We start from the raw sequence: 25,640 nt of genomic DNA on the forward strand, positions 1-25,640 counted from the left end.
ACAATGCTGATTCCTTAACTAAACTGAAAGCTGTTTGTACTTCTGTACCCCCATCCTGTAAGGAACCTAGTGCCCGCTGGGCAGTGTTCTTCTCTAGCTGATCTGTATTTTGACTTTTATCTTTTGACTTTACTGCAGCTTTTTCTTTATTTCTGAAGCAGACAGCCTCACCGAGCTGTCTACAATCCAGAGTTAGCTGAGAAGATGCATGTTCCAGTACCTCTTGTAGTTACCCTCTGCCCTGATGTGGGACAGACGCATGTTTACTGGCAGGAACCCTTTAATTCCTGCACATGTAGCAACTGGGGGCACTTGCGATGTAATTGCGCCATCAGGCAGGTGCAGCCAGCGTGCCAGGAAATCGGTTGGGTGATGAATCTGCACTGACATCACAACTGGGCTGGCATTTAAATGTGCCCTCCCGTTGAGATGTCTGTCACCGGTGGTCCCTATAGCCAGTGTTCGGGCGGTAGGCAGGTCGCCTGTACACAAAGACAGATGCATCGATATAGCTGCAAGATATATTGGCATCGGCTGTGCTGCAGGGCCGATGTGATATGTCTGTGAACTACATCGTACATACCCACAGATGCACTAATATGTCGTTCGTCAGCTGATTGAACGACTTATCGCATAGTGTGTACCCAGCATAAGGCTGGAGGTATTTCAGCAATAAGTTTTGACACTTATGTAAAATATTGGGCCTGATTCTGAATTGAACGCATCCACTTCTGATTCCGTACTGCTGCAACAGTTTACTTACGTCCTTATGTTAACGCGAGAATCTGCCTGTTTATACTAATGCTAACAATTTGTGCATTTGTAATTGTAATTAGTATCTGGAATCGTTGAGATCTGACGTCTATTGGCATGTTCCAATGTATGACAGTCACTAGATTGCTGCTCCAACCCCACCACTGCCGTTTGGTCTGATGACGGCTCCTTTGGTACTTGCGAAGATTATGGCCGCATTGCTGAGATCCCTGGGGTAATGATTATCACATTATCCTTTACCTAAACATTCTCTTGATCACATTCGGGCACATTACCAGGAAATGGCATGGATATTGGAATATCATAGTTGGATTGTGAATGGTTATAAATTCAACCTGGTTGCTACTCGAAGGATAGATTTTCTGGGACTGCTATTGGACAACTGACTACAAAGGGTATTTCTCCCATGAGACAAGATAGACTCATTACACAAACTGGTAAGGTGTCTATTTACTCCTGGACGGATTTATTTATATTGTATATTAAGGTCGTGGGTAAGATGGTCTCTATATTATTGTCTGAGCAGTTTGCCTGGTTTCATCTTTTTGAATCTAACTATCATTTGACCACAGCACAGATTCCTCTGTCTCTAATGGTTGAGAACCAACAACATCATCCGGGGCCGTTCTTTTGCCACATGGTATTGGGCAGTTGTGATGATGGACGGCAGCCTTCGGATCTGGTGGCTGTCGTTCTTCATCACCAGTGTTAGGGTCTGTAGTCACGTCCCCGATTATTGTTTTAGACATTGATAAGCACTGTCATATGCAGTAATTCAATGGTATCCCAGAGGAAAATAATTTGACATGAGTGCTCAGGACGGCTTTGAAAAATGACAATAAGCAGGATTTACAAGTGCCGCCGTAACTGCTGTGTATATTCCATTCCTGTATGGGGAATGGTAAGTCGAAGGCACCGGACGCAGTGTATAATCATAAGCACGGGAGTGCCGGCATTTCTACAATATATATAGAAATATATCATTTTCTCTGAATCCATTATGGAACATTACACTCCCACCAATGTTACACTCTTCTTTTCCTGCTAAAAGTTATCAAAAAGTTAAACTAAGAGCTTGGTTAGAGAAATAATGGAGTTCCCTACAAAATGGGAATGTAACTGGGAGAGGAGCACAAGCAATGTTGTATTATTGGTGCCAAAGCCCTATTGGAGGCTATATATCCAGATGATCCAGTGCGCTTCTAACCCCCCTCCCCCACCCCCCCAAAGGGATTCATAGAAACAGGATTTCTTTACTTACTCTAAAATCTACAGACATCACTTTACAGCTTCATAAGTTCACTGAATGCCCTAGGTTTAGCCATGTTTATCTTCGTAAATCTATCTGATTTGTTATTTAAGTTGTTTCTAAGCTCCATCTGTAATCTTCAAACTACTTTAGCCATTTCTTGTAAAACACTTGTAATATTTCTTCAGCAGTTCTCATGCCTGTAATTATCTGCATAATAAGCTGTGATCCATAGATTATGCACCTGTGTACAAGTTTTCTTCTAATGTCCTGTAATAACATATTTTATGTTTTAGGTTACAGGAGACAATGTGCGCTCATTGGCATTGTGCGATTTTGATGGAGATGGTAAAAAAGAGGTGAGTCTGTACCACGCTGCACACATCATCTCTTATGTGACAGATACTGGCTCTCACAGTTGTTGTCTATAAAGCTATTTTCAACACTGATTTATACATGACCTATTACAGCTCCTTGTTGGATCTGAAGACTTTGACATTAGAGTTTTTAAAGAAGATGAGATAGTTGCTGAAATAACAGAGACGGAGGTAAGACTGTATCATTTGTGGCTTCCTTATATGTGTAATTGTAACATCCATGTGTAGGTCTTGTCATGCTAATATGCTCATGGCCCATTTAGGGCCCTATTCAGCGTGCACTGCTGATCACAGGTTACTGAACGGGTCCTGCGTGTTCACACACAGTCCCTTGTATATATGCCTCTGCCTGATTGACAGGCGTATACAGGGCACTGCAGGGGCTGGGACGGTCTACATTCCCGGATACGGGGACGTATCGCCCCTGTTTTCCTGGGAGTGACAAGACCAGGATCTGTGTCCATGGATGCAGATTCCTGGCTTTGCATGCTGGACAGCCTGCGTCAGCTTAGGCGTACTCAGCTGGCCAGCGCCGTCCAACATCGCAACCTCTGTCGCAGCACTGGGATCGTAGATGCAGCCACCTTCTGCTGCATTTGCATTTTAGCAAGGACGGAATTGCAAAGCTGCTTGTGTGCGGCTTTGCAATTCCATCCGCTGCTGAATCAGGCACTTAGATTTGTTACAAACATCCGCAGATAGAGAGGAAAGAGCTACTTTTGATAAATGGTTATTATTTGTGAAATGCTTGTCAGGTTTCTAATCTGATAAATTGGCTTGTTGGTTTTCATTTCTAGATTAATCTTGGCTGTATTAGCCTAATTGTAAGTAGATAGCAATGAGATTTTTTTATTTTATAACCAAAAGAGGCCATCAATCAATCACATAGAAATTCATTGTGCAGGCACTGAATTATAGGAGTCTGACAGCACACGTCACTCAATTACTTATGCCTGTGATTGTACTTTACTTGATACCATCAGCATTGACTACATTAAAGGCTTGGATAACATGAGGTTAGACAGCATGAGAAAATTTGAATTAATATTAGTTAATAGCATTCATTTTATAGGGCATTCTCATTGGTGACCCACAGTGAGAAAATATATTGGTGTGAGCACTTAATAGGAGTCTGCACAGTACACATTGCTCAAATCACTCATTCATAGTATCTCACATAATACCTACAGCAGTAACTAAAGGACCCCATACATCTGCAACGGATTTCCGCGATCCTGCGCTGCTGCAACCCGGCATTGCAGGATCGCAGAAATCCAACATGTTGGATTTCCCCGATATGACGATCGCAATCAAAAAGTGATCGTGATCATCAAATCGGGAACATTTAACGATGGATCGCTGAACACCGATGGTGGCCGGTCGGCATTTCCAACCTGTGGATCGGCATTTCCGATTGCATCGCGACGATCTGTCGCAGATGTATGGGTACCTTTAGACAGCATGAGAGAATATGCACCTGGCAGTCTCATTGGTAACTCACATTGCAGGAATATACCTTAACGTTGTGCATTTTGTTGCAGTGTAGTATGGAGATTGTGGCCCTGATTCAGAGCCGGACGCTCTGACAGAGCGCTCGCTCTGAATCAGGGCGTCTTTTTTTTTTTTTTTTTTTTTTTATGGAGCGGCCTCCTGGCCGCTCGCATTGCTGTGGTTTGCCACCCACAGCTAATGCGAGCGTCCAGGATGATGGTCGCAATGGTCAAGACCATCGGGCTTACGACGAGACCCTTATGGTAGGGTCTCGTGGCCGCAAGCCCCAGAGAGCTTTCGGCTCTAACAGCACTGACATCACGCCTCCGTTCCCATGAGTGATGTCAGCCACCCCCCGGCCCGCTCTCCAAAGGGGGCGTGCTGTCACTCAACATCGACAGCACGCCCCCTTTGGTGCGAGACCCGGAGCGACGGATTGCCCGTCGCTATCCGGGTCTCACGCATGTGCATGACAGAGCCTGCCCCGTCGTGCGCATGCGCTCTGGGCCAACATTGACCCGTTTGCAAGCGCTCAACGCTTGCGACCGGGTCTGAATCAGGCCCTGTGTACCCTTAGGATAGAAAAACCACTCAAATGGTTGTGAAACTCTGTATTTTGCCTGCCATTTGCTAATTGACACTATTAGGGGTATTCGATATGGAGCGAAAACTCAGTTTGTGCGATGTTTTCGCACCAATGACGCCATTTTCGGAGATTTTCGCCGTATTCAAGACAGGTTCGAAAAGTCTTTGAAAAAAAACGGGGATAACTTTTCACCACTGAACAGGTGGCGGAAAAAAGTGCAGAATTGGGGTTTGGGGGGGCAGGCTTAAAAAAAAATAGCCTGCACCCTTCAGAATAACCCCTTGAAACGATCTGTATAAAAAAAGAAAAAAATCGGGACACCCCAAAAAGCGCACTTTGAATTTGGGGGCCAAAAAAAAAATGTTGGGGGACAAAGTTAAAAAATAGCGAACTTGACTCTGGGCGAGTCACACCACGTAGGAACTGTCAGTTGCCAGAGCCAATCAGCGGGTGCTCTACAGTGAGCGCTGCCGCTGATTGGCTCACGGGACTGCAAGGCCCGTGAAGTGCCGATAGCTGACATTCGGGAGCTATCTGTATGTGTAGCAACACACATACAGATAGCTGTGTTCCGTGGATCGGGTAACTCGTTTTTTTTTGTTTTAAAACACCCATGGATTACTGCGGAGACCAGCGCTGGATGTAGGTGAGTATGAAATCTTTCTTGCAGAGCCATGTTTTTGGGAAATCCTACTGGAGAAGAGGACAGAACAACTGGTATAGGTAAGTATGTGTGAATGGGTAGGTGTGTGTAATAAACTTATACTGGACACGGTGTGTGTGTGTTTTGTCTTTTTTGAACTATTTATTTTACAGTGAAATTACAGGTGCCGCATGTCTGCTGGCACTTGTAGTTCCACAAGTGCAAAATGGCAGGCATGCTGGCACTTGTAGTTCCACTGTAAAGTACAATAGTGTGACATTATTTGGCCCCCCTATTACCCCCATACCCACCGCTCCAGGGGTATGGGGATGAGCTTCAGGCTTCAGCGTAAGCCTGTGGTGCTCAGGAGAGGGGGGACCCTTTTTTGGGGGGTCCCCGACTCCCCTGAGATCACCGGCTTGCGCTGACCCACTTGGGGTGTAATGCTTTGTACCTGGAGCCCCGATGATTGGTTCTCCGGGCTGTGGCATTACACCCCGGTCGGTTGGGTCTGGTGCTAATCTTAAATATAGGGGGTACCCCACGTCTTTTTTGCCCCCTATATTTAAAACCAGCACTAGTCCCTGCAGCCTGGTGTTGGTTTCTAAAATACGGTGGAACCCTACACATTTTGTTCCCCGTATTTTTAGAAACCACCACTGGCTGGCAAGCCTGGGGCTGGTTTGGCTTTTGGGGAGGGACCTTATGTAATTTTTTTTGTCAATTTTTGCTACTTGTTTTTACAGGTTCAACAAAAACGGGAATTTTTGGGAAATATTCTAGGGACCCCCCTAAAGATGTGTAGACATGGGGGATCACTATGGGTACCCCCATTTTTATCTCCTGAAGGAAGTCGGGGTTTCTGGTTTTTTTTCACGGCAGGGAAAAAGACCTGGCAAAGCTATTTAAAAACCCGACTTTATTTTGCAGGCCAAAACAGGGGTACCCATAGTGATCCCCCATGTCTGGACATCTTTAGGGGGGTCCCAGGCATATTTCCCGAAAATTCCCGTTTTTATTCCTTAATGGGGTCAAGGGTCATTTTTAAAAAAACAGGGATAATTTTTGAAATCACTACAGCCAGTGAAAAAAAGTGCAGAATTGGGGTTTGGGAGTGCAGGCTTATAAAAATAGCCTGTACTTTTGGGAATGTCCCCTTAAAAGGAAATGTTCGAAAAAAATAGTTTAAAAAAAAAAAACCGGGACACCTAAAAAAAAAAATTGTTGTGAAAATATAAAAAAAGGAAAAAAAACTGCCAAACTAACAAAATTAATTCTGGTGGGGTCCCCAAGTATGTGGCAGGTGTTTTTTTCATTGAGCAAACTAAATGCTAAATGCTCTTCTGCATCACTTCTTCAAAGTCGGGAAAAAAACACCTGCCGCGGCTATTTAAAAACCTCGACTTTCTTCTGCAGGCAAAAACAGGGGTACCCATAGTGAACCCCGAGGTCTGGACATCTTTAGGGGGATCCTACAATTATTTCAAAAAAATTCCCATTTGTTTTCGCCAATCCAAGTATTGCCGGGTCCCGTTTTCGTCGATTTCATATTGAATACGGGGATAAGCGGGGGCGCGCGCGATACTTTTTCGCTGGCAAAAGCTCCGATGTGCGGCAAAATTTTCGACGGCGAGGTTAATGTTCCATATTGAATACCCCTCTATGTGCTTTATAACTATGTGTGTAGTGAATTTGTCTAATGATTAACACATGCCTACCAAAATGACACTAATTAGCCGGCATTGTAACAGTGTAACAATGGTCCTGAATCATTACCGATCGCAACTGCGATTACGCACGCAATCTGTCGATTGTTGCGATCTGTGCATGAGTATACATCGCAGTACGTTAACTGGCCACTGCGATTGGGACTGCGATTGCAGTGACTATGCAGACCCATTGCAGAGTGATTGACAGGAAGTGCCGTTTGTGGGGGTGACGGGGGGGGTGGTCGGTGAAACGCAGGCATGACAGGGTGTTTGAACGCCGTTGGATGGGTGTGCATAGATTATCCACTGCGATGCCTTACGCAGCCTGAGTACTCCTAGCGTGCGATGAAGTTAGCAGCATCTGAGTGAGATCAAAGCTTGTGCAAGTATGCGTGAGGCTGCGATGGTACTCGATAGTACCAATGGTTTCGCAGACTTGCTAAAGATTACGGATGTATGTAAGGTAAAGTGGGCGTCCTTATGTAGTGCTGCGACGGCATAGCGATCGCAATAAATTAGCATACTATCGCAGTGAGACTGCGTGCGTTATTGCAATCACAGTTACGATCGGTATTGAATCAGGACTAATGATTTTGGTAACATTCTTATAGTAAAATCAATGAGTTCCTGGTTATATACAGGGCACAGACTCTGGTCATTGAGTTTATACATTAGACTATCTAATATGAGGTTCATAGAAATATACTACAGTAGTTCATTTCATAGTGGAGGGTGTCCCCTTCTGTTCAGCATGTGAGAGGTGTATTGCAATAGGAATCTCTCTCTCTCTACTGGCAACTTTCCATCACTGTTCAAGCACGCAGTGATTACTCCCATTCTGAAAAAACAAAATTCTGACCCTAATAGTCTCTCAAATTACCGTCCTATCTCCCAGCTCCCATGCCCCTCCAAGCTACTTGAGAGACTTGTCTACACCCGCCTCACACACTTTCTTAACTCACACAACTTATTGGACCCACTTCAGTCCGGCTTTCGTTCCCAACACTCCACAGAGACAGCACTGACTAAGGTAGTAAATGATCTTGTCACTGCCAAGGCTAAAGGCCATTACTCACTCCTAATTCTTCTAGATCTCTCTGCTGCTTTTGACACTGTTGACCACTCTCTTCTCATACAAACACTGCAATCCCTAGGTCTTAAGGACACCGCTCTTTCTTGGTTTTCTTCCTACCTATCTGATCGCTCTTTTACTGTTCGTTTTTCTGATTCTGCCTCCTCTTCGCTACCTCTATCAGTTGAAGTACCGGAAGGCTCTGTCTTAGGTCCTTTACTATTCTCAATCTATACCACCTCTCTTGGCAAACTAATCCGCTGTTTTGGATTTCAGTACCATCTGTATGCGGATGATACTCAAATCTACCTATCCTCTCCAGATTTATCTCCATCTGTATTGGTCCGTGTCACTGAATGTCTTTCTGCCATTTCATCTTGGATGTCATCTCACCACCTGAAACTTAATATTTCTAAAACAGAATTAATTATATTTCCACCGGCCAGTAACAGTTACCAACCTGATCTCTCTATCACTGTTGATACCTCGACCATCCACCCCGCCCCACAAGCTCGCTGCCTTAGTGTCATCCTTGACTCTGAACTGTCCTTTGTTCCCCATATTCAATCTGTCTCAAAATCATGTTATACACATTTAAAAAACATATCCAAAATTCGACCATATCTCACACAAGACACTGCAAAAACTCTAATCCATGCACTTATTATTTCCCGCATTGACTATTGCAATAGCCTCCTTACTGGTCTTCCCAAAAACAGGCTATCACCATTACAATCCATTATGAATGCAGCTGCAAGGCTTATCTTCCTTGCGAAATGTTCTTCTTCTGCTGCCCCGCTCTGTCAGTCCCTCCATTGGTTGCCAGTTTTCTACCGTATTCAATACAAAATACTTTCATTTACACATAAGGCTATTAACCAAACCACACCAACATACATCTCTTCACTCATCTCAAAATATCTCCCAACCCGACCTCTCCGCTCAGCACAAGATCTGCGTCTCTCATCCCCATGCATTACTTGCTCCCATTCACGGTTACAGGACTTTCTTCGCGCTGCACCCACTCTATGGAATAACCTACCTTGCACAATAAGACTTTCCTCTAGTCTCCAATCCTTCAAGCGTTCCCTGAAAACTCACCTCTTCAGGCAAGCATATTAGATTCCAGAACCTCCCACATAACCCTCATAGCTTCCATATCTAATTACATCCCCTTTTACAGTCCACACACAGTCTCACACATCGTCTTTCTCTCACATCCTCATGACATTTGGTCGACATTCCTGTGTGACTGGATCATGCAGCCAACCAAGAAACTGTGCATTCTGGCTGGACCAAAATGCAATATGTAGCACCTATCCTTGTGCATCAATGCCTATTTCCCTATAGATTGTAAGCTTGCGAGCAGGGCCTTCTTACCTATATATCTGTATGTTATTATTACCCAGTTTTGTTCTATTAATGCTTACAATTGTAAAGCGCAACGGAATATGCTGTGCTATATAAGAAACTGTTAATAAATAAATAAATTCACTAGCACCACCATCATGATGCTACAATTACAAGAAGTAGGCTTTAAAGCTATTAGTACAATAAAGAACACAATCCAAAAATACTTATCTTTTTGTACAGTTTGGTTTATTTTTCACTTATCACTAGTTATATTTTGCATTTTTTTATTCAAACTAAAAAAAAAAGTAATATTTTATTTGCAAGAATGCCCCAATACAGAGTACTCTCTTCTTTTCCTTCAGTTATTTACAGTGTCGTCACTAGGGTGGTGCGGGCCGCCCCGAGTGACACCATAATAGCAGAGCTGCTCTGCTACTACAGTAAGGTGTCACTGAGTAGCGCTGCAGCGGTGATGGATGACTCATATATATATATACGTGCGGCTCATTCACACTGTGCTGAGACAGGCTAAGATTCATTGTATTTGGAATCGATTGAGAGCAGTTTTGGTTTATACATGTCTAATATTTGTTTCCTGTGTGGATTATTCTACTCTCTGCATGGGAATCATGTTAGTGTATAAGCAATAAATGGGCTTTTCTCCATCTGAAGTACAAGGAAGGAGTTATCTGGCACAGCTATCTAGGTTTCTGCATATTTGAACTTTTGAAAGAATGTGATAAATATCCCTCAGTGGCAAGAGATGTGAAATGAAAATTCAAAGAAGCATGGCAACATGCAGCGAGCAACTTCTGCATACATTTTTCTGGACCAAAGCTTTTTTGAGGTTATTATAGGCTAAACAGTACAGTTCATCAAATAACCAGTAAAACATGGCTGGGTTTGGGCTATATGTCCGACATTCATTATGTCAACATGGTCATAATGTTGACATTGAGCATATCAACATTCACCATATTGACACTGATGTTATGTTGACACACTGTTTATGTCATTTTGGCCCTTATAGCATGCTAAGCCTAATGGCAACTCTAATGCTAACTCTAACGTCAATCCTAACCCTCATGGAAATGTCAACATTATGGCAATGTCAGTATTTTCGGTGTCGACATTGTGAATGTAATGTTAAACGGTAACATAATGATTGCATACCAAGGGCCTGTGGTGGGAGTAAAGCAAAAATAAGTGAGTATGTCTAGTTCTGGCGTTTCCCGATTACCTTTTTCACTCTGAGCAGTTTCAACAGTATCTTAAATTGAATGGGCAGAATTCTCGGATGACCACTCAGAACACTGGGGCAATCCTATCTTGTTATGGGAAACTTCTATAGCTGTTATGAGGGGTCATATCTGGTAATAAGTGGCAAATTTAGAATGTAAGCTCTCACAAGCAGGGCCCTCTGCCCTCATGTGCTTCTCCTTACTTATACTTTCATCTACTCCTTACTCCCCACAAGGGCACCTAACACTTGGTTGCTAACGCTCTGCTGCTTATTTGAGTGTTATGATCGCTAATGCAGCAATGTGTATAATCCATGTCCTTGTCCTGCATTGTATTGTACTGTAAGTCACTAGTTTCTTGTTCACTTATTTGTTTATGTACTTTGTAAGGCGCTGCGGAACACTTGTGGTGCCATATAAATATAGGATAATAATATTATTATTAAATAGGCATAAGGATATATAGGGGGTAATCCAATTACCCGCGAGGGGTGCGAATTGAGTGCATGTTGCCACTGCGATGAAATGCTGGCACCGCATCTCCCTCCCTTCGTGGCCCTCTTTCAGGCTGAACTCACTCAATTTTGGAGGCAGCCCTATGGGGAGTTCAGGCTGCCGTCAAGTGCGGCTGTTGTCGCGATGATTCACACCCGCATTACTTATAATTGGATTGACCCCTAATACTAAATATACTGAGTTACAACTGTCCTTTACATTATAATTTACAAGAGTATATTTCTAATCGCAATGACACCACCCACACCGCTTATATGCAATCCCGCAGACGCTATGTAGTCATAATCACGGCTGTGGGGATGACGGTGCTCAGAATGGCTGTGCCGGAATCCTAGCGTCAGCATCCCGACGGTAAGTAGTGGGGTTAGGGTTAGGGGATAGGTTTAGGCACTAGGGGGAAGAGAGAGGTTTAGGCAGCATGGAGGTAGGTTTAGGATACTTACTGATAAGTGTCGGTATCCTAACCCTGTCAGGATGCTGGCGTCGGGATTCTGACTGCCTGGATCCCGAGCTCCGGCATCCCGTATCCATCCTCCCCAGACTTTTACACAGCTTTATTCTGGCCAAGGCTCAGTGGATTATACTAAACAAAAATTCTTCTATTGGAGTAGTAGGACAGGGAAATTGCTAGCCAATATGACTAAATAATCTCAAAGACGACATCATGTTGCAGCCATTTGAGATCCATATATTACTACTCTTTATACAAAAACCTTTGACGTTGCCCGGGTGTACCAAGATTATTACCGCCATCTCTACGAAGCCTTCCAACATGACCCTGATCTACTGACCAAGCTGTTAGATGAAGCTGACCTCCCTTGTCTTGCCTCAACACAGAGAGATATCTTAGAGGCCCATATCAATGACACCGAGGTAGCCCAAGCTTTATCCACGCTTCCCTCTAATAGATCTTCTGGGCCCTATGGCTATGCTGCCGAATACTATAAACTGCTGAAGCAACATTGTGCCCATCCTTCATGAGCTTTTCTCACTACATTCAGAGAGATGCTCCATTAGTCCTGGCTGTAAGATGGCCGTCAGTACGCCTATTCCTAAGCCAGATAAGGACCCAACTTTACCATCGTCATACCGCTCAATTACCCTACTAATGCAGATTGTAAATTGATTGCTGAAATAATGGCAGACTTCAGACTTTTTTTTAATCTTCTTTACTTACGGGCTTTGTCAGAGGCAGACGTTCTGGCCAGAGCATTTGCCTTCTCCCTAGTTAGTTTGACTTCATTCCTCCACCTACATGACTGTAAGGTGCCAATCCAGCCCATTGTTGATGTCCACTCGCAAAGTTTGGTACAACCTTTGCCACAAATGCAAATTGAACCCTTCTGTGTCTCTCTTTCTTAACTTAGTACACAACCCTAACTTTCAACATGGGGAAGCAGGCTACCCTTTAACTATGTGGTCCACTACGGGCCTTAGCTCTGTCAGACAGTTTATAGATAAATCGATGGGGGAAACCCCTGACATTCCCACAAGCTGCTGAGAAGTATTTTGTGGTTTGGCCCATCCACCTGGCTTATATACAGGCTCAGCACTAGGTCTCTACCGTCTCTAGGGTGCTATCCCATGATGACGGTAATAATTTGCAAGATTGTCTATTATTAACTAAGAACCCTACTCAAAAAAGCCATCTCTGCGCTCTATTCTTTCCTACACACCCCATGACAATACAATACGTTAAAAACAGGACTAGCACAATGGGGGGATGACTTCCCGTCTCTGACTATACACATCTTGCTACGGATACTAGCTGACTCTGTTAAATGAACCCCAGTGGCATCGTATGTCCAAGCTTTTTCTTAACATATTTCACAGGGCATATCTCTCCTTTTATCGCAGATATCTGATAGGGGCTGGTGGAGGATCACTCCTGTCCCAAATTTGGGTCTCCTCGGGCGGACTTGGTACACTGTATCTGGGCATGTCCTGTAATAATGACGAGTTTGGTTAACTACTGTATTTGTCTCTCTCCCCTGAGTTGGTCATTTGTGTTATCCTACCTGAGGGTATGCAGGTGGCTATGGGCACAAGAAAATTTGTTATTAGCTGCATCAGCAGCAGCCAAAAAGTTTATCCTGCAGTTGTGGGTACAGTCCACTCCTCCATCATTCTCGCTCTTTTTAGATAGGCTCAGAATGGATTTGTTGGTGGCCTCCTTGCAAAAGAATGGTTCACTCAGGCTTCTTTGAAACATGGGGGAGACAACTCTTGATTAGGGAAATGTTTCCGGGGTACGCTTTGGTACGAGGACCATAAGTGTACTCAAGACCAATCCGATTCACCTACCCGCTATAACATAATACCTCAGCTTGCAAGCAACTTGGTGTACTCTCTCTCCTTGGGTGTGGTCCATAGGGGCTGTTGTTCTTATCCTTTTTTTTTCACCTTACATTATTTTGAATCCAGGTCTACCGCACATATAACTTATGTGTTTGTATTTTACATAATGCCGTTTCTTCTATCATATACTTTTGTATTACTTACTCCAATACTTGTTTATATTGTGTTTTTGAATTGTGTTTTCATGCTTCAATTAAAAAATAAAAAAGTTTAAAAAAATAAAAAAGCAAGTAACTTGAATCTGGTCAAGCCATGAGGCAATGCAAGGGGTGCGAATATATTCATTTATTTTTTTGCAAGCAGGGTAAATACTGGCTGCTTTTGCATGTAACCCACAAATACTTGACAGCTTTATAGTTACACTGCAATTTAGATTTTTAACTAATGTAGTACAAACCCTTCTCAAATAAAAATCTACCTGCGCGTTTTAAATCTGCCCGACCTGCAGTGCAGAATAGTTTTACCAAGGTGCACAGTTACCTGCTCTTTTATGCTTTACTCACACCTCAGAATCGGGCCCCCGGTGGCTAATCCTCTACACAGTTAACCAATTTATATCAGCTCCTCATAAAAAAAATATTATATTTTTTTATGTCCATTTTAGAATATTTATTTCCGTTGTGTAAAATCTCTTCAGCACATTCTGCAGTGTGATTGGTAAAGGTCAGTGGAAAATAAATAAATGATTTATCGCCATTTCAGACTATCACAGCTCTGTGTCCCATGCATTCCAGCCGGTTTGGATATGCCTTGTCTAATGGCACAGTGGGGGTTTATGATCGGATGTCACGGTACTGGAGAATAAAGGTAAGCGTGTCTAATCAGACATAGAATGGAGTAGATTTATATTGTCTCTCACAGCTTGACATCAGTAATTCTTCCCGATAATATTTTTAATACAATTTAAGGAAATCACCCCAAAATGACCATTTATAAAGTAAGTAATTGTGAAACATTTTGCTACTTACCCCGTTAGGCTGTTTTTTTGTCCCAGGTGCAAATTAGAAGCTACAGTACATCAGATTTGACCAATGGGCCCCATACATCTTCAGGCTGTTTCCCTGATTTTCCAATTGGACCAGAATCGCCGGTTGGAAATGGCGATCTGCGGCCATCAATGATGATGATCGGCGATCCTTCAGGGAATCGCTGACATTTTTCATGGTAAAAATCCCATAGTTGCTGATCCCCATATTTTGGTCAGGATTGGCTAATCAGGAAAATCCAATGGCGTCTGGAGATTAAGGAATTGCCCCAATACATCACAGGTGTATGTGCGCCTTAAGTTAGCTCACAAGCTTCTATTCATGTTATTTATTTAGCAACATTTATAAAGTGCCCAAATATTACAAAGAGCTTTACAGAGAACATGTACTCATTTACATCAGGGCTTAACAGTCTTGTTGGAACAGTCTTGTTGGAATTGAACTCAGGACCCCAGAGCTGCCAGGCAGCAATTCTAATCACTGTACAACCACGCTGTACAGCTTTAGTTCATATTACTTTCTTCTTTGTACCAGAGAGAGGGAAGTAAGATAATATACCTGACATGATGTATGAGCCACTCAAATAGTGAAGGATATAAAGTTTTAAACAAATTAAGTTGTGTTCACATTTATGCTATTGTACTTCACACAGGAATCTCACAAGCAACTTAGGCCCTCATTCAGAGCCGGACGCTATTTGCGGTCGTTCGTTTAAAAACAAGGGGTGGCTATTTAAATGATCCGTACGCACATTGCAGTGTGTTCACACCTCTAAGTCTGAACGAACGAGCAAAACATACGCTCGTTTATTTGTTAAAAACGCCCCCTGGCCGCACGCATCCTACGTCATGTCCGCTATTTATTAGATTAATCGAGTACATCGACCAGCGTATGAACTGCTCGCTATTCTTGTGGTTGGTGTTTGCTACCACAAATTTGCGTGCAGTTCTGGCTATAAAATAACCCAGTGACGTGGTCAATGACGCTGCTGTTTTAAATATACACACCCATAAAACGCCCGTTTTGACCTTTAAGCACGCCTGCGTTCGGATCTCCACTCCCCATTTTCAAGCACCTTCCCCTGTTACCACCCACATACGCCTCCTTCTGTCACTCAAAATAGCAGGCACTCGCTATATAGCGTACAAAGGATTTTCGGCCGCACTGACTGGTTCGCGCATGCGTACTAAAAAGCGTACGCATGCGCAGATGTGCAAACATCGCTCGGAACGAGCGTACTGCCGCTAACGAGCGGCTCTGAATGAGGGCCTTAGCACGATGGTGGTGTTCTAAGGCTGTTTTCTATGTAAATTAGCTGAGCGAGGTTTGCAAGTACAGTACTGACTCTTCAGAATGTGACAATATGGGAATTCAGAGCCTAGTTTTGTACAAGTTGGCAATAGATGGACGGGGCTCATATCTCAATACTTCATACTAGAACAACAATGGCTCCTTACAACGGGGGCAGATTAACATCTGAAGGGGCCCGTGAGCAGGGTGCCCCTTCCTCTGAGCAGCCGGCCTCCCATCCCTGCATCTTATCTTGCTCCAGTAAGTGAAGTGGGTCCCTTCCCCTCCGTGGCGCCATCTTCCCGGTGATATTTGGGAAGATGGTGCAAGGGCACAAAAGAGCAAAGGCTCTAGCACAGTGCAAGAGCCTTTGCTTTCACTACACAGCGCCATCTTCACAAAGATGTCACTGGGAAGATGGCACCGCGGAGGAGGTACTTGCTTACCGGAACAAGGCCAGTATATTTACGGTTCTGGGCTTCCGTGGACCTAGGGGCCCGTGTGCACCTCACACTCTGCTCCCATTATAAATACGCCAATATCATACAATGTAAATGCATGTACTCCTATAAAGTAGTGAATATGAAAGAAAGTATAACTTTTCATAGCGTGCTAAGTTTAAAAATGTGCTTATACCAAGTCTCCTCTCTCCTTATATTTCGGTTCAGGTGTAGTTCATGGGTCTGTTTTCATATGTGTTTAGTTTTAAAAATATCTGTAGGTGTATTTGTGATTTTAGCAGACATCTGAAGCATGTGTGATTATTTAAATTGAAGTTGCAGATGACAAAGTAGTTCAGTACAATGCTATTCCTGCAGTCACATCAGTAATTCTGAAGCTGGCAGCTCCAGCAGTGCGTTACTTCCTTATATATAAGCTTGTGCTCGCATCTTTCTACTCCCTCAGTCTAAAAACCTTGCGATGAGCATACACGCCTTCGACCTTAACTCTGATGGGGTTTGTGAGCTGATCACTGGATGGTCTAATGGGAAGGTGAGTGTCTTGTTAGCTTTGCTGGCTGTTTTGGGACATGCAGTGTGTAAATCAGGGGATTTCAACTCCAGTCCTCAAGTGTACCTCCAATAGGTCATGTTGTTTGGATTTCTTTAATCATGCATAGGTGAGTTATGTTGCTGGGTCAGTAATTATGCCACCTGGTTCCACAGGCAGAAAGCCACAAAACGTGACCTGTTGGGAAAACTTGAGGTTTGAGAACCACTGGTGTAAATGCTATAACATGCAAACTGTTTCTCATATTGTAACGCATGGTAAATATATTGTGTTGGTAAACAGCACAAATGTCAAAAGTGCAAGAAAAACATGTTAAAAAGGCATCGATAACGTGACCAAAGAGCAGTGTTGAGTACAATCCCCTGCACAGATTATAAGCCCAGAGCCAAGACTCTTACCCAGAACCATAGGCTGTATACAGAAGCCTGAAGAACGACATTGTTCACAGGCCGATTTTGGGGCTATTTTCAAACTGCCAGATTTATTAAAGGCAAAACTCCCTAAAATCACTGCATAAGTGTAGTTTATAAACCTAATACATTACAAATTGCCCGTGGATACTAGGGAAATAAAGTAACAGTGCCCCTATATTGTATACAAATAAAGATGAATTCTCCCGTATTTGTTTTAAGAATATTGCCCCTGTAATTATAATTCATAATAATATTGCCTCCATAGATATTTGTATAATAGTATTACCGCCCTTGTCTTGTATGTTCACCTACTTAATAGATACCCAGCCAATCAGTAGGGGGCTTTTACTGATTAGACTTGAGAGACCTGTCCCAATGCGACTGGGTGTCTAGTACGTAGACAAGACCTCCTCGTGACCAGTCCGTCGTGTGTGTGAGTAATTACAGTGCATCTGGAAAGTACTTACAGCGCTTCACTTTTTCCACATTTTGTTATGTTACAGCCTTATTCCAAAATGGAATAAATACATTTTTGTCCTCAAAATTCTGCACACAATACCCCATAATGATAATGTGTAAAAAGTTTTTTGAGATTTTTGCAAATTTAATTAAAAAAAAAAACTAAGAAATCACATGTACATAAGTATTCACAGCCTTTGCCATGAAGCTCAAAATTTAGCTCAGATGCATCCTGTTCCACTGATCATCCTTGAGATGTTCATACAGCTTAATTGGGGTCTACCTGTGGCCAATTCAGTTGTTTGGACATGATTTTTAAAGGTATACACCTGTCTATATAAGGTCCAGTGCATGTCAGAGCACAAAAAAAGCATGACGTCCAAAGAATTGTCTGTAGACCTCCGAGACAGGATTGTCTCGAGGCACAAATCTGGGTAGAGTACAGAAAAATATCTGCTGCTTTGAAGGTCCCAATGAGCACAGTGGCCTCCATCACCCGTAAATGGAAGAAGTTCGGAACCACCAGGACTCTTCCTAGAGTTGGCCGGCCGTCTAAACTGAGCGATCGTGGGAGAAGGGCCCTAGTCAGGGAGGTGACCAAGAACCCGATGGTCACTCTTTCAGAGCTACAGCATTCCTCTGTGGAGAGAGGAGACCCTTCCAGTAGGACAACCATCTCTGCAGCAATCCACCAATCAGGCCTGTATAGTAGAGTGGCCAGACGGAAGCCACTCCTTAGTAAAAAGCACATGGCAGCCCACCTGGAGTTTGCCAAAATGCACCTGAAGGACTCTCAGACCATGAGAAACAAATTCTCTGGTCTGATGAGACAAAGATTGAACTCTTTGGCATCAATGCCAGGCGTTCTGTTTGGAGGAAACTAGGCACCACACATCACCAGGCCAATACCATCCCTACAGTAAAGCATGGTGGTGGCAGCATCATGCTGTGGGGATGCTTTTCAGCGGCAGGAACTGGGAGACAGGATAGAAGGAAAGATGAATGCAGCAATGTACAGAGACATCATGGATATAAAACCTGCTCCAGAACGCTCTTGACCTCAGACTGGGGCGACGGTTCATCTTTCAGCAGGACAACGACCCTAAGTACACAGCCAAGATATCAAAGGAGTGGCTTCAGAACAACTCTGTGAAAGTCCTTGAGTGGCCCAGCCAGAGCCCAGACTTGAATCCGATTGAACATCACTGGAGAGATCTGAAAATGGCTGTGCACCGACGCTTCCCATCTAACCTGATGGAGCTTGAGAGGTGCTGCAAAGAGAAATGGGCGAAACTGCCCGAAGATAGGTGTGCCAAGCTTGTGGCATCATATTCAAAAGGACTTGAGGCTGTAATTGCTGCCAAAGGTGCAAAAACAAAGTATTGAGCAAAGGCTGTGAATACTTATGTACATGTGATTTCTTAGTTTTTTTTTATTAAATTTGCAAAAATCTCAAAAAAACTTCTTACGCGTAGTCATTATGGGGTATTGTGTGTAGAATTTTGAGGACAAAAATGAATTTATTCCATTTTGGAATAAGGCTGTAAAATAACAAAATGTGGAAAATACTTTCTGGATGCACTGTATATCACTACAGAAACTTTTGGTTGCCAATAGGTGTAAAAAAACATGAAACAAAATTTAAAGAAAAATACAGTATGGTACTCCCCGCAGTGTCTCGGTTGCACGGGGCGCTCCATATGGTGTAAAGACGCAAAGTACAGATGTGTCCTTATACATCTTTGCTGCAGTCACGCTAAAAAGCCCCTCTCAGTCCACCATGTTCCATGAGACTCTGCTAGCAATGGGCGTCTTTTTTTCGACGAAATGCGACTAGGATGCACCATCAGACTGTGCTGATTAATATGATATGCAACACTTATATATCAGTGTGAGACTTATGCTGGGTACACAGTAGATGATATGTCGTCCGATCCAGCCGGATTGGACGACATATCGAGCATATAGTCTAGTGTGTACCCAATATGTCAGTTGGACCTGGCGACATCGTTAGCGAGGGCCATGCTGCCGAATACAGCATGGCCCCCGCTGTCACTTCAGCGCTGCTGGCATCTGCAAGCAAGTCACGCTGCGTGGCGTATTGAGGCGAGATGTATGAGGATAAATCTGTAAGTGATGACACATCTCTAAGTATTGTGAATCAGTGATGTTTCTTTAGGATTTATTGATATGTCTTTGCGCAGAAGTTCGGGTGTTATTAAACAAGTGGTATTTGTTTTTTTTTTTAAAGGTTGATGCGCGCAGTGATCGTACAGGAGAGGTGATTTTTAAAGACAATTTCTCATCATCAATAGCTGGAGTGGTAGAAGGAGATTACCGCATGGATGGGAAAACGCAGCTCATCTGTTGTTCTACAGACGGAGAAGGTGAGGAAATGAGTGCGGTATGGGGTGATTTTGTTGGGCATTTGGGGTATCAGTATATAGGCTGCCAGATTTACAGGGATCACTACTGTGCAGCTGGCTGTGACCTTATACAAAATCTATACATCAGGTAATAAACAGGTGTTTATTTCCTGATATAGCTTCACTCTTGGCATACACCTCTATGATATCAGCTTTTATAACGTCTGTGCGGGATATTGTCAGCATCCTGGCTCCAGAATCCCGACCTCTGATATCCCTATGGTAAGTATTAGGGTTAGGGGGATGGTTAGGGTTTAGGGTTAGGCACTAGGGGGAGGGTTAGGCCGCAGGGGGGAGGGTTAGGTTATGGGAGGGGAGGGTTAGAGTGAGGGGTTAGGGTTAGCATACTTACCTAATCCTATCGGGATTCTGACTGTTAGGATGCCGCTGTAGGCGTTTTGACCGATGGCATCCCGACCACCGAGATCCCTTACCCAACCCGTCTGAGCAGACACCGTAGAGAGGGGTTTCATCTCCGTTTTATTCCCTAACAAAATGGACAAACATGGTGTAATTGCCACAGAATATTTTGTTGCACTTCATATAATTGATGCCAGTAGCACAGTTTGCCTAATTATGAGTGCACAAACAGGCCAGCCGCTTTAATTACCTGCCCTATGACTTCTGCGTCCACCGAGTGCCAACGTGGGAACCTGACATGTTGCTATACTCTGGAGGATGGTGTAGTGCAGGGGCAGGCATCATGCGACACTCCAGCTTCTGTGGATCTGCACATCCCTTAATGCCCTGCCAGAGTTTTGTTGCTAGGGTAGCTAAAACGGTGGCAGGGCATGCTGGCAAGCTTAGTTCCACAGCAGCTGGAGTGCCACAGGTTGCCTACCCCTGGTGTGGTGCAGCAGTGTGGAGCAGCTAGAAAGGTCATATTACAGTGGTGGTGTTGGAATAAATGTCTGATCATCTTCTTTTGCCACAGTCAGAGGCTATCTTCCCTCTAATCAGGAAACTGCAGGGAGTCTCATGGATACCAGTGTGGAGCAGGAGCTTGTCCGAGAGCTCAGTCAGAAGAAGCAGAACTTATTGCTGGAGTTGAAGAACTACCAGGAAAATGTAAAGGTGCGCGGGATTGGGACGAAACACTGTACTTCACCAAATACACATAAATATCTACTATCTTTCTTAGTTATCGCCTCTCAGCAGAGCACACTGACACACTATTTAGCCTGAATCCAATACTTGCTTTGTATGGCTTATTACTTATACCCCTAGTAGATAAACCCCGGCTTTAACCCAGCTCAGAATCTTGACACTGAACACGAGTTGAAGCTGGGGTTTCGGTGCTTACCCCCTTTCACACCTTGGTGATAGTCCCAGGTTATTCCTGGGTAGTCACCCTTCACACCGGACCCGGGTCTTCCGTCTAACAGTAGATGCTTGGAGATGATGTCATCTCCAAGCACTATTGTGCCCCCCAATCTAGTCTTTATATGCATGACTCGGGTTGTCATGACTCAGGTCATGCCTTTCAGACATAAGCCAGGGCGCTGACCCGGGTTGCAAGTCTCTGGAACAACCCTGGTCGTTTGCAGGGTCGCGGACCCGAGACTGTCAACCCGGGTCACACCCTTCCAGACATAAGCAGGACTCGGGTATATATACCACATATATATATCACATACCATGTTGCCCCCCAAATCTAGGAATGGTGAGTGCCGTGGATTAGTGCTTTTTGGTTATTTGATTAATTTTTTAATAATTTTGTGATCACATTTTCTAATGCACCCCTTTTAACCTGTTTAATTTAACTTGTGTCAGCTGTTTTCCTAGGTGCTTTGCAACAGGTGTGCTTGGTGACTGTCTCACATTTAAAAGCAAAGTTGCTGTGAGCTTTAAACCAGAAAGCATACCTTGAGGTTACCACTAATGTGATCGCTATTTCCATGTTATAACTCTGAGCAATAGAGTAGGGACTTGCAGTAAAGTGGGGTTCCTTGACGGGGGCTGCAATCTTAAATGCATTGATCAATTCATGAACCAAAACCCCACTGTTAATTATTATTGTTAGTTATTACGGTGAGTGCAGAGCCTCTGTGATTTCTATATAAACAATGTGGTCACATACTATGTTACTCCCCAAATCTAGGAATGGTGAGTGCCGTGGATTAGTGCTTCAGAATATATGTAGATATGTAGCAAATGTCAAATTCACTTGTGTTCTCTTTCAGATGTTATATATTTAATGAACCCATAGTGATTGTTCTTTTGTCTCCCTGCAGCAAGCAGAGGCCCAAGTGAGCGAGCCTGATGGGCAGATGGGAGTGATTCCAGCTAACACCCAGCTGCAGACTGCTTTGTCTGTCACCCTGGGCTCAGAGACTCAGTCTGCACATGTGGAACTGAGCATTTCAACATCAAACGGTGAGGAATAGCATCATGGAGTCTAATTGTCGCTAGTTATGATTGTAGGACATTAATGACAATGAGCTTACCACATGTCACAACTCAGTTTTTCTCTAAGCAAAAACTGAAGAATTTCTCAGGGATCCTAAACCCAGTTGCTACATTGTGGGTTATGCATAGCTTCATATAAACATACATGTTGAATACAGGTGAACTGTGATGCTTAGCTATGGCTTACCACAAAGCCATCCATATATTAGGTTATTATCACCTCCTTTGATGCCAGTGATTTTATATCCTTAGATACTATTATCCGTGCAGTACTCATCTTCGCTGAGGGAATATTTGAAGGTGAGAGCCATGTTGTACACCCCAGCGCTCAACATCTCACTGGTCGGATTCGGGTACCCATCTGCCCCCCTAAGGATGTCCCTGTGGATCTGCACATTAAAGCGTTTGTGGGTTACAAAAGCAGGTAGGCACACAAACACACTGTGAGATTGCTATATGTCACTGTTCTCCTTGTACTTTCATTCATCACTTGCAGTCTCCTCATACAACAGGCCTGAACCATTTTTGTCAATAGGCAATGTATACCGGATGCCTGTTATTACAATTACCATGTTACAAGTGCCCATGTTACGCGTAGGAATGTAGTGCATTTAGTTCTGCAGAGTCAGTATGGGGAAAATTTGCTATGGTGTACCCATTTAGCAGCATAGTGCCCATGGAAATGGTTGTAAAATGTTGCTTTCATATATGAGTGTGAGTGGCAAGTTCCTATACCGTTGCCGGCGTTTAACCGATATGTAGGGCACCGGCTCCATTCACTTGCTTGGCATCAGCAGCTGGGTCGTTCCATCGGCCCTACATGCAGGCTGACGGTACGACCCCAACGGACGACCTGCAGGAGTGCGCATGGTTCAACATAGTGGGTACACATTTGCTGGTGTGGACGATATGTCACCCGATCCGTGTCTTGATATGTTTTTTGCACCTACTACTCATGTATATGTCTATAATAGGGCCATCATTTTCATCATGTATTATGCTCATTAGTGATGATAGTAACTCTTCTGAGATATATTCACCTCATTCCACTTCTGTTATTACTATGACATTTTGCATGTGGCACTGGTGGAATTAGATCAGTGCTCCCAGTCCTACCCCAACCACACCAGAAAGCAAAATGAACTAATTATTGTCACAGCTCTACTACATCTATATAGTATATATTTAGTGAAATACAAATTTACATATATAGCACAGAGGACCTCATTCAGAGTCGGTCGATGCGGCCGCACGGCTGTACGCCACCGATGTTCGCTATACTGCGCATGCGTAAAGTTCGCAATGCGCGTGCGCAAACTAGCCGCTACGATCAGAAATTTCTCTCTCCTTGAACACAGCCAGGTCAGTAGTTTGAGTGACAGATTGAGGCGTTTGTGGGTGGTAACAGGGGAAGGTGCTTGAAAACGGGGGAGTGGAGATCCGAACGCAGGCGTGCCTAATTATGCGAACAGCGTTTTATGGGATTGCATACGGTTTATGGGAGTGCATAATTAACAAAGTAGCGTCATGGCACATGTGACATGGGAGGTTTTTACACTGACATGATCGTAGAGCTTAAGAGAGGGTATGGTCAACCTTAAGCTCTACGACCAGTTCCGATGGTTCCCAATGGTCTCGATTAATCCTTATATGCCCGGAGATGACGTGCAATGCGTACGAGAAGGGGGCGTTTTTTTTTTGGATTCCGGCCGCTTCCTCCCCTTGGTCGGCCAGCTACCGATCCGAACTTAGGGACGCAACTTGCGAGGGAATCATTTGCATATCCGGCCCCTTTTCTCGTACGACCGTGCGGCCGCTTCGACCGACTCTGAATGAGGTCCAGAATAGCAAAGCAAAAAGCATAACAGGAAGGTTGTAAGGCCAGAACTTTGCGAAACATCATCTTATATTTATATTACTTAGGAGTATACTCAATTGATAGAAAAGGCTAAAAGTTCCAGTTAATCCAGCCCAAAACCCTTTCAGTTGCTTGTTGACTTGTGCACAATATATAAAATAAAATAATGACCCCAACATGCTCAAACTGGGGTCTCCTTTACCATTATTACCCACAATTTTGTAGGATGTAGGAGAATAGAAATGAAAGTGCCCAAAAGCCCCTGGGAATCATTGACGTCACATCTCACTAGTATTCTAAGCAACATAAGTATTTTAAAATGCTAGTTCTTATTCGATGACTTCTTCCTATGATGTGATATTAAAAACTCCCCTTATGATGGTGCGAAAATAACCAAACAAAAGCTGCTGAATCAGAAAGGGAATTTCTGACCCAACAAAAATATAACTATATAGCAAACAAAGCTATGAGCAGCGCTAACCTGTTATATCTCAATTCAACATAAGCTGTATATCAGGTTTATTTTTTATTTTATTTAAAAAAAAACCTCTTTGGTGAAAAGTAATTCAAAATTCTTCAATCTCTAATTGTACGTTTAAATCAGGGGTGGGCAATCAGCGGCCTTCCAGCTGTTGTTGAACTACACATCCCTACATGCATTGTTACAGTTTTTGCATGGTCAAATAGCAAAACTGTGGCAGGGCCTGCTAGAATGTGTAGTTCTACAACAGCTGGGGGGCTGCTTATTGCCCACCCCTAGTTTAAGTAGTTCATAACAATAACTTCTGAATTCTTATATAATATACAGATAAAACCATCTAATAAATTAGCAACACACAAAAAAGATGTTTGTGCATTTGCGCACTGCTTTGGTCTGTGGCCCCCAATAGCACACTCCATCAGCCTGTGGCCCTTTTTAGCACAGTGCATCAGCCTGTGGCCGCCATAGCACACTGCGTTAGCCTGTAGCCGCCATAGCACACTGCATCATCCTGTGGCCCCAAAGCACCATTTATACATTGGACTATATTTGGTATAACCCCACCCTTCTATTAGCGTATTGCACCAGCCTGTGGCCCCGATATCACCCCAGCACTAGCCATTTTTCACCATATTTCAGTTTTCCTGCCGGTAGCCCTCATAGCACCTTGCACCAGATTGTAGTACTAACTAACACACTCCATCAGGCGGTGGTGCTCTGTGACCTTCTGCACAAGCCCTTGATCTCGTAGCACACAATGCCAGCCTGTGGCCTCAATAATACACTACACCAGACTGTAGACTCTATAGCACAGTGTTCTAGCCTGTAGCCATCATAGCACTTTGTACCAGCATGTGGCACCCAAATAAGCTCTAGCTCCTGGCTCTTATGCATTGCATTTGCTGGGGGGCATTACAAGTAGAATTCCTGTGCACATC

At 43.7% G+C, this 25,640-nt stretch overlaps 1 protein-coding gene across 2 annotated transcripts in view; it reads left to right on the top strand.

Annotated features, from left to right (window-relative positions):
- Positions 1-25,640, top strand: part of BBS2 (Bardet-Biedl syndrome 2) — a 48,181-nt gene that overhangs the window by 15,240 nt on the left and 7,301 nt on the right. For both annotated transcript variants that reach the window (XM_088471978.1, XM_088471977.1), the window contains exons 5-12: positions 2,320-2,382; positions 2,494-2,571; positions 14,072-14,176; positions 16,552-16,638; positions 19,780-19,915; positions 20,889-21,028; positions 22,189-22,330; positions 22,616-22,787. In XM_088471978.1, coding sequence (XP_088328104.1) covers positions 2,320-2,382; positions 2,494-2,571; positions 14,072-14,176; positions 16,552-16,638; positions 19,780-19,915; positions 20,889-21,028; positions 22,189-22,330; positions 22,616-22,787 — 923 coding nt within the window. The remainder of the gene's footprint in view (positions 1-2,319; positions 2,383-2,493; positions 2,572-14,071; positions 14,177-16,551; positions 16,639-19,779; positions 19,916-20,888; positions 21,029-22,188; positions 22,331-22,615; positions 22,788-25,640) is intronic.

The sequence above is a fragment of the Taudactylus pleione genome, unplaced genomic scaffold (assembly GCF_031769625.1).
Source record: "Taudactylus pleione unplaced genomic scaffold, aTauple2 ptg000117l, whole genome shotgun sequence".
Lineage (NCBI taxonomy): Eukaryota > Metazoa > Chordata > Amphibia > Anura > Myobatrachidae > Taudactylus > Taudactylus pleione.